At 35.7% G+C, this 14,485-nt stretch overlaps 1 protein-coding gene across 5 annotated transcripts in view; it reads left to right on the top strand.

Annotated features, from left to right (window-relative positions):
* LOC117341221 overlaps positions 1-5,369 on the top strand; it is a 73,533-nt gene extending 68,164 nt beyond the window's left edge. For all 5 annotated transcript variants that reach the window (XM_033903076.1, XM_033903081.1, XM_033903079.1 and 2 more), the window contains 2 exons: positions 166-929; positions 3,082-5,369. In XM_033903076.1, the coding sequence (XP_033758967.1) occupies positions 166-929; positions 3,082-3,425 (1,108 nt within the window). In that variant the 3' untranslated portion in view covers positions 3,426-5,369. The remainder of the gene's footprint in view (positions 1-165; positions 930-3,081) is intronic.
* Positions 5,370-14,485: the final 9,116 nt, after the last annotated feature.

The following is a 14,485-nucleotide window of genomic DNA, read 5'->3' as shown; positions in this document are numbered from 1 at the left end:
ATAACACATATTATCTGCATTAAGCTATTCCTGAAACTTTGGCATCGCTCTTTAAGTTAAGCGCTTATAAAACATACGTTGCAAATATTCAAACTTCTTTCTTTTCATTTTCCGGAGTGAGTAATTCCACATTCAACCATTGTTAACGCCTTGCTTTATTTATAGATTTTGTGTCGTCCAGACCAAGCCTGATCGGGCAAAACGGGTGCTGGCAGCGGTGCCTATCGTCGAGGGAAGGAGTGACAAAGAAAAAGGGGAGGTGATCGCCTTCCTTAACATCCAGGAGAAGTTGTGGTTCGTTGTGCTGGAGTGTTTCCCTGAAACTAAAACAGAGACCCGGATTAAGGAGATGAAGGACAGGGGATTCAAACATATTGGTAAACAGGTTCTACGGCGCGAGGAAGTGGTAGAAAATAAGGGGTTCCGAAGGTCACAGCCAAAACACAATAAAGTGAAGGAGATACAGGGCTTTGAGCTGTTTGACGGTATGAAGTGGACAATGGAGGTAGTAGAGGATATTAAAGTCAGTTTTGACAGTGATTACATGGAGAACAGGGAATTTCAGTATTTCAGACATTTACCGGATAGTTGTCGGAAATTTATAATTGAGCCGAAAAATAACGATGAAAAAGCAATAAGCGGTGCAATAAATCTGCTCCCTGTGAATATGGAGAATGATGCGAAAATGAAGGAGGCGTCGACCTTTTTCCTGAAGATCGAACTAGACGAGGAGACAGTGAAAGCCTACTTCCGGCCAGAGTTTGTACCGGAGGAACCGGAACCAGTCAAAGAAAAGCCAAATCTAGACCTTCTAATGATGAACACTGTGAAGGAGGAGAAGCCACTTATACCCACAATTCCAAAATTCAAACCACTTCCGGCGACAGTCATGGAACGGCTGATGAAGACGAGCAGGAAACCTATTATAGGTAGATACCGTAGAATTGTCGTTATGGTGATGTTAAGTAAAACAATGAGTCTTTCGATATTCCTACCAGATAAAACTTTAAATGGATGGTTATATTACCTGTACGTGGAATTTTATCGGGTTATTTTTTCATTTTTTATAAAATAAAAAATGTAAGGCTATCTTAGCGTACATATATACTTTTTCTTTTTAAAGTAGCACTGTTTTATTGATTCACAATTGCGCTAATCTGTTAAAGTTTTAAAATACTCTAAAATTATTTGACTTCGCGAAAATAAGTGTTTTTATAATAGGCAATATAACACAACATTTTCTAGAATGAAATATTAAATGTAGATGTTAATTTCTACTAAAATTCGATTTTTGATTGATATTTCATCAATGTTAAAATTCTTATCTTGAGAAGACTGTTAGAACTTATACCAGTATTTACCGTGTTTTAGGACGTGTCTTAAGAGGTAGGTATTGTTGTAATCCATGCGCTTTTCATTTAGACAGCAGACTTCCGTCATTCCTCAGTAGCAATGATATATAGTGTGTGTATAGTATGCTTATGTAGATTCCAGAATTATCTCCCTTTTTTCTCCATGCATGAATATTTGTTTTTTGATATTTTTGACTACGGAGAAAAAGTCACAACATGGCGACTAATAAATAAGGAATATTCGTACTGAAAATAAATACAATGGTTATACCGACAATAAATACAATGGGTATACTGACAAAAAAAGACAAATTTGACGGAAAAAACTTGCACCTGAAGTAGTAGGTAATACATGTACTTATAATGACTAAAAATAGAATACAAGAGTTGATCCTTTAATAAGCGTTATATGTTAACATCAGGCTTTAAAAACAAATAGGAGTGTAGTATAAAGACATCATGGCCTTATATTGGCTGTTTGGTCGCACTGCTTATCTCCTGTGGGTACTTTTAAGTTACTACAGAACTTCGCAGCTAAAAATACATATCTATATTTAGCTGTTCAAGCAGGCATTAGCCGCAATATATTCTACTTTGTTCCTATAATTCGCTTACAATAAATGCATTTTTCGACAGAGAAAAGGAAAAAAATGCCGGCTAAGCCATTTTTATAGCCCTAATCATTTAATTCTCAGACCCTAGAGAACAGCATAGAGACTTATTATAATTTTTGTTATCAATTAGTACATCATTGTATTGTGAGCATGTTACATGGTTATGTTCAGTATTACATTAGTGGATTTCTGTTTTCATTTCTCGGGTATTGATATGCATGCGTTTTTCATATTTCAACATCAGAATTGAAGCATGCACGTTATGGTTGTGTTCCTCGATGTTGGGTAAAGTACACATACAGACACATTACATCATTACGGAATATGATCAGACGGAAATGCTTGATTGTTGTAAATTAACTTCGTTCTGTAATGACAAACGTTGTTTGGGAGTAATTTTTATAACAAATTTGGTTGATAAGGAAGTTATATTGTAAGAGGGGAATTTCGTCGAGTTTTGAAGCCGTGTAATTCGATGACAAATTAAGAACTATCAGAACAGTGAAGGACATTTAGATCATGTAGAAGACCTGGCACTCGATAGGCAACACTTTCAATTTATATTTAATTAATTTAGTCAGTGTTTGAGTTTGGATGGTATTAACAAAACGAAAGGGCATTTGTACATTTTATAGTTATGCTCAACTCCATGTACCTTTAACCATGTTTGAATGATAAAATATTTCACCCCTTGGGGACGGGACAGGTAAATATCGACCCGAAATCTTAAGTTGCCGTACACGATGCTTGCCGAGTGTTTGCCAGCTCAAGTATCTGACTACGAGGGTTGATATTCCCCTGTCTCACTTCCATGGGGGTGAATGATTATTTTTCTCTTACCCTGTTTACCCTCTTATGTGTCTTATGCAGCCATTACATCAATGCAAGACAATGTTGACGTAACGTAATTGAATTGTCGACGTGACGTCATTGTATTGTTGCAAAGACGTCATACAATTTTTGAGAACGTGCAAAGAGCACGTGTAGCTTGTCCTATCCGTAGGGTGAGATAAGAAAATCATGTCCTGGTAAAATTTCTGATATCCCTGTCCAGGGTAAGAGAAAAAACGTATCCTACATGTGCTATTTCTGATGGATTTATTTTGTAATTTCAGTGGAAAAAGAATCAAAGACAATATCCGGGAAGAGTTTACGGACTTTATCGAAGTTAGTTCCGGAAGGGCTTACATTGGCGGTGCATCTGGATCTTCCGGACAGCACCATTACCGGACTCGGTTTCGACGCAATATCTAACGGCCTAAGCATGGCGGATGTGACGTATAAGATCCTTCTCTATTGGAAACGTCAGATGAAAGACAAGAAAGATGGCGCCGTGGATCGTCTGGCAACCGCCCTTCGTGACATGGGACGTGGTGACGTAGCAACTGTTGTCAATCAGTGTCACAAGGACAGCAAGGAACTGACCTTGGACTCGTTTGAAGTGATGAACCAGTCATAGTTTCGTACTTTACATAAATATTAAATCAGCCATATTTTCGTATATTTACATCAATTATGAAAACTATATCTGCTTCGTTCATATGCTTATGAGGTCTATATAAACGTTGATATTTATAGTCATTCGTTAGAAGGCAATTATTTCAAGCAGAAATTACACTCGTCTTTCAATGATGTCAATATCAATCGGAATACATGATATCCTTGAAATCGTGCCATACACAACAGATTTAGAATTTCATCAATTCCGTTATATATATTGGAACAACTTTAAAGAACACGTCATTAGCAACACTTATAATATGATACTAGCGCTCATATTATGATGCATTTTCAAGCTCATTTGTTGGTATCCAAGCTGTGGGAAACTGATGACATTCGATGGGGAATGATCACATTATTTCACAAAAGAGGAAAATATATTTATACATTTTTTGAAGACGCCATTCATGGAATGAATGTTATTTGAATACATATGTGTACGACTGGAATGTCGGAGTTTGTATATTAGCGAGACGAGACACCCGACCCATACCCTTACACCATAAACTATTATCACTGTGTATAATTACTGATGTATAAGTGTATAATTACTGATGTATAAGTGTATAATTAATATAGTACAGACGTCATTATACGTGGGTAGTGCTTTACAATTTAAACAAACCATGAAATATTCAGTTAATATATATATATACCTTATGTGCTTTAAAACCGGTCATGCTAACTTTAAATAAAATTGCACATTTCGTTAAAAACTACCTAGGAGTATAACTAATCTATTCGTGTACATCTGATAATTGTACCTTATAATTGATGGTATATCAAGAAGGTGGAACAGACGAGGATTGTTGCTTCTACATTTCCTCTCAGTTACAGTAAACCCATCAGAGTTTTATAGGTTTGTAGTAACATCATAATGTATATGTATTATGGTAGCTGTGCAAAATAGTATGGATTCTAGCTACATCCGAATTTTACGAGGTTTTGTAGCAATATCCGAATTTTATGGGTTATTGTAGCTATATCAAATTTGTGTTGGTTACTATAGCTACACTTGAACTTTGTGGGTTATCATAGTTACATCGGAACTTTGTGGATTATTGAAGTTACATCAAAACTTTATTGGTTATTGTAGATACATCATAACTTTGCGGGTTATTGTAATTACATCAGAATTGTATGAGTTATTGTATCTACATCAGAACTTTGCGGGTAATTGTAGCTACATCAAAATTTGTTTGGTTGTGTTGACGCTGCATCATAACGTTATGGATTATTGTAGCTTCATCATACTTGGTGAGTTAATGAAGATATACATAAGAAGTTAAAGGGTGATTGTAGCTACGTCATTAATTTATGGGTTATTGTTACTTCATCAGAACTTTGTGGGTTATTGTAGCTACATCAGAATTTTGAGTGTGGGTTATATTATTGTACATCTGATATTCTATGGGTTATTGTACATCATATATTCTATGGGTTATTATATGTAGCTTCATCAGAATTTGATGGTTTATTGTACATCAGATGTTCTATGGGTTATTGTACATCAGATGTTCTATGGTTTATTGTACATCAGATATTCTATGGGTTATTATATGTAGCTACGTCCTGATATACATGGGTGGTTGTAGCTTCACCCTGCCATCAATGGATTATTGCAGCGTCATCAAATATCGAATCTACATCAAAATACAGACTTTCCATTACACTTTTGTTTATCCGTCCATCTTAGTGATATTGTAGACAAGTCAAGCTGTCCAGAGGTGATTTAGTCGTTGAATCACCATACAGATTGTAGTTTGCAAGGTGCTTTCATATCGTTTGTGGTACAAATTTACAACACATCCGTTTGTTCATTTATTTATTGATTTAACTGTGTAACATTAATACATGTTCTGTGTATGAGGAAACATTAAATAAAACAGAAGACAAGCATGTATAATGTTGTTATTTATTAATTTGTATTAACACTATTCCTGAAATCGTTTGATTGTTAAAATGTTTAGATTCTTGCGACATATCATGTCATAACACAGAAGAGGCCACTGACGGAACAAATATAGCGTCATCATACCATGACAATGACAATAGTATATTGTCGTAAACAGTACAGTACAGAGAATATGAATATGGATAACAATTTGGTAAAACAGGATGGACATAGTATTGTGAATTAATTATCTCATTTATATCAATAATAAATTTAGCTAATGAATTAAGTTCATATTGAGTTACGTGATTGAATAATGTATGAAATTACATGTATTTGGTCTATCATAATAATATCTAGACATATTTCCGCCTGCTTTCGAGTATAAGCTGTTGATCACAGTTAAATAAATAATAAAGTAGGTCGCCTATTTCTCTTAAATTACATCAAGTTCAAATTCAATTTTCACATGTCAACATTATCCCTCTGGTGATATTGTGGTATATTATATTATTATTTATCTAGACTCGCTAGCTGGATCAGTTTCATCAGTCACAGCTGCCCGACGGAACAGTGTACATTACAGCTGTATGATAATAGAACACAGGTTTTAAGTCTCGCATAACTAAATTATCCAATCAGTTTCATTGTTTAAGGAAATGTGTTTCTGAGGTTTGTAGTTGTTTTCATGAGTAATTAAGATATGAGATAGGTAATTCATAATACCTTTTAATACCAAAGGTTTTTACGAAAATGTTCACGGACTAGTTGATCAGTATTCTTCCCCTGATCCTAAATCCTATTTGAGATTAAATAAGAAACTCATGAAATCAGTAGGAAATTCACAATGTATCCCCACACTTACTGACCCAGCTCTGGGAAATATAGTGACAGAATATGGTGACAAAGGTAATATTTTCAATAAGTATTTTTGCTCTTTAACCGATGTTGACGTTAGCAACGCAGATATATTTATTTTAGAAAAACAAACCCAGAAAAATAGCTCTTTAAGAGTAAGCTCATCAGAAATTATAGATATACTAAAAACTTTGAAATTAGGTAAAGCCTCGGGTCGTGATGGAATAAGTCATCATATGCTCAAATATACTGCTCAGTCAAGGCCGCTTGAAATAAGTTTTAATTTGTCACTTTCTTCTGGTATTTATCCAAATATGTGGAAAATGGCCACAGTTATGTCATTGTTTAAAAAAAAGGTGATATGCATTATACGTCTAATTATAGGCCAATATCATTATTAGCAACAGTAGGTAAAGTTTCCGAACGTGTCATTTTAAAACATATTCATGATTATTTTATTGAAAACTCTTTATTCTACATTATCAATCGGGGTTTATGCCAGGTCAATCAACTGTTCTTCAGCTAATTGAAATTTATCACAACATCTGTTTAGCATTAGAGGAGAAAAAACATGCTTGTTTATTTTTTTTGTGACATATCTAAAGCATTTGATCGTGTTTGGCATAAGGGTTTGTTAACTAAATTAAAATCCTACGGTATATCAGGTGAATTACTGATATGATTAAGTAAGTATTCATTTCAAATTCATTTTCTGACACTGGTGTTATTAAAGCAGGAGAGCCACATGGTTCTATCCTTGGTCTCCTACTATATTTAATTCACAATTATGATGTTGATGAAGTTTTGCAATCAGCTTCTTTTTGCTGATGATACGTCACTGATGAGTTCATCTTCCTCTTGTAGTGAAATTGAAACAAACATTAACCTAGACATAGAATCTTTAAGTAATTGGGCAAAGAGATCGTTGGTGAAGTTTAACCCTAGTAAATCAGAAGTGATATTTATTTCGATTTCTGAAAATTAAGATGGGGATATAGAACTTAAATTTCATAATTAGTTCCTTAACTTCAGTAATTGCCATATACACTTGGGTGTTACTTTTAATTCGAAAGGTAAATGGACGACCATATTAAAAACACCTATACATCTGTTCTTAAAAAGCTCTTAGGATCTTAGGAAATTGAAATATATGCATAAACGTACAATATTAAAGATATATAAAACTTTTATCTTACCGGTTTTGGAATGTGCCTGTGAATTATGGGATGGGTGTATTGTGCTACAATCCAATTTATTAGAAAAGGCCCAACGTGAAGCGGCACGTATTATAACGGGGTTACCTTCATATGCTAGTAGCAATTCTTTACATTTTGAAGCAGGTTTAGAGTTACTTTCTAATAGACATAAAAAAACAAGAATTACAACAACTGTACAAGATGAAAAATAATTCAACTCCAGACTTTAAAAATTCTGCATTGCCTCAAATGGTTGGTCAAAATACCCGTATGTACTAAGGAATATAAATGATTTTGTTATTCCTACCTATAGGCTTTCTAGTACACATTTTACCTTCAACTCTTCGTCTGTGGAATGAACTACTAGATCATACTACTAGATCTTCACCTTCATTGAGCATATTCAAAAACCCTTTTACTCCAGATTTAAATGCATCAGAAGATCCTAGTTGTAATGGCTTCGGCGATAGGAAAATTAATATGATCCATACGAAGTTAAGGTACCAAAACAGTTCTCTCGAATATGACTTATGTCGAGTAAACCTGATAGAAAATGCAGAATGCACTTGTGGTAACCCTTGTGAAAATGCCTATCATTTTTTCTTTGTCCACATTATGTTATGCTAAGGCGTTTACTTTTTCTTAGTCTTCAAAATCTAGATGTAGCTATCAACTTAGAGTTCTTTCTGGACATGATTATCTGTCCTTAGACACAAACATAATTATTTTCAGAAATGTGCACAGGTTTATAAAAAATAGCAATAGATTTAATAATGTATAAAATTATTTTCCCCTGTACTTCATTGGCTTTTGAATCTTCGCAGAATAATGTTACAAAAATATTCAATTGATGCCTTTCACATTTGGCAAATATTAAACCTTTGTAATTATGTGGGAAATGGCTTTAATAATGTTGTTATAACTTGTGCCCAATCCTTTTTGATTTATGGCAATAGAAATATGTTTAAATCAATCAAAATCATTGACCGTAGGTTAGGAATCCGGGCCAAGTCCCTGTGCACGTTTGATTTTGCTCTCTGTATCCCTGGAATATATATCATGTCAAATCGAAAACACTTAACTAGCTATTTGATTGGTACCAGGAAAACCGTTAAGTTGATGCGTTTTGTTTGATGATTACATATGAGCGACAACCAAGTTCTAAGCCATTCCATAACCTAATGGCTATTCGTTTGATGCACATCAAAAGATCAAACAAGTATCTAATTCTATCCACATTAAGGCGGTGATTAAGCCGTCGATTTCCCCGTGATGTATTTCTACGGTCGAGAGCGAAGGTTAGCCTTCGTGGAGTAGATATATATAGTTATCGCGTATAAAGGGACATAACTTGTACTCGTCGATTTCTGAGATGATAGTACGCTTTCGGCGAGACATCACGCCAACGACAGATATTTAATTCAGTTCAGTTTTGAAATCATGATTTTTTTGTAGCGGCAATATATCATTAAAGATTATTGTATCTATATATATACGTGTAGTATAACTGTAAATATGAATACATTACTGAATTATGTAAATGGAAATATACAATTCGTGACGACAAAAAACACACACAGAGCGATTGATGACACGTATTAAAAGGCAATGGAACCAAACCTCTTGAAGACATGGATAAAACAGAAATCGAGTCAAAGCGCTTGAAGACATGTATCAAAATGCAATGAAGTAAAGGGCTTGTAGACCTAGATCAAAAGACGGATGCAGGAATAAGGTCTATCATAAAACAAACGACGACTAAATCCTTTCCAATTGGTTTATTTTTTGAAAGATGGAACGTGGGGAGGACGAAATCTAAATCCAAATCATTTTTTAAATGTTTGCGTTCTTGCAAAAATTCATATTTCTAGTTATACTAATTCCTAATCTAAAAAAAGTACTCACTTATTAAATTTAACATGTGTAATGTTTCCTGTAAAAGTAAATAAACATTAGTAGAATCGCAGGATGTGGCATTGTGAATAAAATACAATAAGATGCAATAAAGTTAACATTTCCGCATCTACCAAAGTCATAATCCTGAAAGACATTCACGGCAGTTAATCGGAATTCAAAACGTTTAGTGTGTTTGTTTGTTTGTTTGCTGGGTCTATCGTCCCATGAACAGATAGGGTAATGGGAGGCCTGCCGCGTGTCATCCAGAGTAAATAGGATATATTGTCTTGCCAAAATATGAAGCACTTAAAGGGAAGTTACTCTTGCAAACATCTATATGACATAATAACAGTTTAACTATTGGTGGTTTGTAAAAGGCATTTATTTGATAGGAGACTGTATGAAGATTCTGATACGAACCCATTGTTTTTATATAATGGACTTATTCACAAATATAACATAGACACTGATTGATGTTTTCAAATATAGTGGACAAAATTCAGCTTAGGAAATGGTGACAACATTATGAAACAAAAAAATATAAACTAACCCATCCTTTCTTACCTGTTAAGATTGCTATACTTTTGGGGAAAGGTTAAAAAGTATGTTATGATTAGTTAAACATTAAAAAACACTAGTGGTAGTGTTGTAGTGATAAATTATGATGATATAGCTACTGAATGGTGATGACATTATGGACTGATTGTGTAGAGAAGCAGTGAATGAATAATTTGAATGGCGATGTAATAATGAAATTGCGATGTAATATTTAATGAATGATGATGTAATGGTGTAGAGACGGAGTGATGATGTAATGGTGTAGAGACGGAGTGATGATGTAATGGTGTAGAGACGGAGTGATGACGTAATGGTGTAGAGACGGAATGATGACGTAATGGTGTAGAGACGGAGGGATGATGTAATGGTGTAGAGACGGAGGGATGATGTAATGGTGTAGAGACGGAGGGATGATGTTATGGTGTAGAGACGGAATGATGATGTAATGGTGTAGAGACGGAGTGATGACGTAATGGTGTAGAGACGGAATGATGACGTAATGGTGTAGAGACGGAATGATGATGTTATGGTGTAGAGACGGAATGATGATGTAATGGTGTAGAGACGGAGGGATGATGTTATGGTGTAGAGACGGAGTTATGGTGTAATGGTGTAGAGACGGAGTGATGATGTAATGGTGTAGAGACGGAATGATGATGTAATGGTGTAGAGACGGAAAGCTGATGTAATGGTGGCGAGACGGAATGATGATGTAATGGTGGCGAGACGGAATGATGATGTAATGGTGTAGAGACGGAATGATGATGTAATGGTGTAGAGACGGAATGATGATGTAATGGTGTAGAGACGGAGTCATGATGTAATGGTGTAGCGACGGAATGATGATGTTATGGTGTAGAGACGGAATGATGACGTAATGGTGTAGAGACGGAAAGCTGATGTAATGGTGGCGAGACGGAATGATGATGTAATGGTGTAGAGACGGAAAGCTGATGTAATGGTGGCGAGACGGAATGATGATGTAATGGTGGCGAGACGGAATGATGATGTAATGGTGTAGAGACGGAATGATGATGTAATGGTGTAGAGACGGAATGATGATGTAATGGTGTAGAGACGGAATGATGACGTAATGGTGTAGAGACGGAATGATGATGTAATGGTGGCGAGACGGAATGATGATGTAATGGTGTAGAGACGGAATGATGATGTAATGGTGTAGAGACGGAATGATGATGTAATGGTGTAGAGACGGAGTCATGATGTAATGGTGTAGCGACGGAATGATGATGTTATGGTGTAGAGACGGAATGATGACGTAATGGTGTAGAGACGGAAAGCTGATGTAATGGTGTAGAGACGGAATGATGATGTAATGGTGTAGAGACGGAATGCTGATGTAATGGTGGAGAGACGGAATGATGATGTAATGGTGGAGAGACGGAATGATGATGTAATGGTGTAGAGACGGAATGATGATGTAATGGTGTAGAGACGGAATGATGATGTAATGGTGTAGAGACGGAGTCATGATGTAATGGTGTAGAGACGGAATGATGATGTTATGGTGTAGAGACGGAATGATGATGTAATGGTGTAGAGACGGAATGATGATGTAATGGTGTAGAGACGGAATGATGATGTAATGGTGTAGAGACGGAATGATGATGTAATGGTGTAGAGACGGAATGATGATGTAATGGTGTAGAGACGGAGTGATGATGTAATGGTGTAGAGACGGAATGATGATGTAATGGTGTAGAGACGGAATGATGATGTAATGGTGTAGAGACGGAAGTGATGATGTAATGGTGTAGAGACGGAATGATGATGTAATGGTGTAGAGACGGAATGATGATGTAATGGTGTAGAGACGGAGTGATGATGTAATGGTGTAGAGACGGAATGATGATGTAATGGTGTAGAGACGGAGTGATGATGTAATGGTGTAGAGACGGAATGATGATGTAATGGTGTAGAGACGGAGTGATGATGTAATGGTGTAGAGACGGAATGATGATGTAATGGTGTAGAGACGGAGTGATGGTGTAATGGTGTAGAGACGGAGTGATGGTGTAATGGTGTAGAGACGGAGTGATGATGTAATGGTGTAGAGACGGAATGATGATGTAATGGTCGCGAGACGGAATGATGATGTAATGGTGTAGAGACGGAATGATGATGTAATGGTGTAGAGACGGAGTTATGGTGTAATGGTGTAGAGACGGAGTGATGATGTAATGGTGTAGAGACGGAATGATGATGTAATGGTGGCGAGACGGAGTTATGGTGTAATGGTGTAGAGACGGAATGATGATGTAATGGTGTAGAGACGGAATGATGATGTAATGGTGTAGAGACGGAATGATGATGTAATGGTGTAGAGACGGAATGATGATGTAATGGTGTAGAGACGGAATGATGATGTAATGGTGTAGAGACGGAATGATGATGTAATGGTGTAGAGACGGAGTTATGGTGTAATGATGTAGAGACGGAGTGATGGTGTAATGGTGTAGAGACGGAGTGATGGTGTAATGGTGTAGAGACGGAATGATGATGTTATCTCAGTGGTTGTAGTGATGGTGTTTTTGATGATTTTTTAGACACCATTATGTGGTGATAGATCTAGGAACACTTTTGATTAAAAGTCCAACACAAAATGCAGAGACATTCCCATGAACGAGGGCGAAGTGTACGTAGTCGTGTCAGAATAAAGGGTGAGGGGTATTCTTTATAGGTCACACAAACGCCACGATCAATGACATCTGCTGTTTTTACAATTACATATGAAAGAGAATCACGATTGCGTGTAGTTGACAGACACATATAGTTGTGCCCTTTCAGTGGATATCTGTTCCCATTTATGATTCTCATGATTAGGCTGTCATATACAATGATAGATAGGTGGTCGGGTGGCAGGTTATATACTAGTAAACATAATAGAAGTTAATCATATTTTAATACGTATTAAAACGTGATCGCATCAGAAAATGTGATAGATTTATCAATTTAGTCCATGAATGAAAAATAATTCATGCTCCAAAAACAAAATAACAATGCGCATGCTTTCATCCTTGCTTACACTTAGTTTACACTGAATAAAGTACGGATGCAAATATAATTTTCATCTCTGTAAATATTATGGTAAACATTTATGACCTTTAACCTATTCCGTCCAAGACACTGTATAGTACTACTGTACTATAAATGGGAGGTACATGTATATTTGTTGATATAGCTACAGTGATTGATTTACTTATTGCCGACTTTGTGTACACAATCAATACGCTTTTGTTGGTACGTAAACTTGCTATTATTGTGATCTTTACTTATCTATTATGGTATATTCCCCCTTTTTCAGGTGAAAACATTGTATTTCTCAGTCATAAAAAATATAGATAAATCAACCTCACACAGAAGGTTTCTCATCCAACCTCTATATACATACACCGTTTTTATACTAATTATATCAGTTGATTTATGGTGTGCCACTTCAATAAAGGGGGGTTACTGTTACGAGGAAAGTTATCGGAAGCAGATCAACTTTTTTTTCAGCAGCAATAGCTAGCTTTTATTCTATTATTCTTAAGATGGAACCAAACATGAGGGTCATGTTGTATTTGTGAACCTATTGCTTTAAATTTATTTTTTAATCCATTTAGTTACTTTTTCATTTGGTGGTCAACATGATTGATTTGATAAGAAAACAACTTATTTCGTTTCTCAACGCAACAAGAATAATGTTTGTGCTTTGTGACCAATGGAATCATACATACCCCACTCATCCTGACCTCACGTCCATGTCAAGTGGTTCCTGATAGAATGCTTGGTTGTGATATAGACAATCCACAAACCTACTTGTATCTATTATTTGAAACCATATCCGAGTAAACATATATAGATTTCAGCATATTCTATTGATCAAACATTTTTGATTGAACATGAGGTTTATAAGTTCTCTCCACAAAATATTTATTAATATTAGATATGATTTTTTGTACCGACCATAAACTCTCTCGTCCCTTAGGATATGTTAATGATGGCGGTCAGAAGCGCGAAATAAAAACAATCTTGAAAATGTTCATAAGTGTATTTAAGTATATCTAATTCCAAATGGCAGTAAATATCGGCCTACAACGGTAAACACAATGTCAACAGAGGCAGGGTATCGGGTGTGTTTTGGTTTGATGTTTGATGTCAACAGCTAAGGTCATTTACGGACTGACTCCTATGTGTGCGAGATGGTGTATGTATTGGGAAGCTGCAGTAGGTTTGTTTGTCTCCTTGTGATTATGCAGAACTGATGTCTACTTTATAGTGCTACCTCACTGAAGCATACTGCCGAAGACACCCAGCAGGACACCTCACCAAATTTAACATATACATCTAACGTAAAGGAGTATTTAAAGAAGGATTGAAAATAAGTCAATGTTATAATGGAAACAGAACTTTTAAGTTTGGTCAGTGTTTACGTGTGATTGGCAACAATAACTACTAATAATTCACCTGTCGTCCGTGGATGACTCCATTAGCTGATACACAATACCAAACCAGCAGATTATTATTTTCCTAATCACCAATCAGTAATAATAAAGTTTATTCATAAAGCTTGAGAGTGTTTAATGCAAACATAAAAAAAATAAAAATACATAA

This window comes from Pecten maximus, chromosome 13 (genome assembly GCF_902652985.1).
Source record: "Pecten maximus chromosome 13, xPecMax1.1, whole genome shotgun sequence".
Lineage (NCBI taxonomy): Eukaryota > Metazoa > Mollusca > Bivalvia > Pectinida > Pectinidae > Pecten > Pecten maximus.
This window is presented reverse-complemented; position numbering and strand designations above follow the sequence as displayed.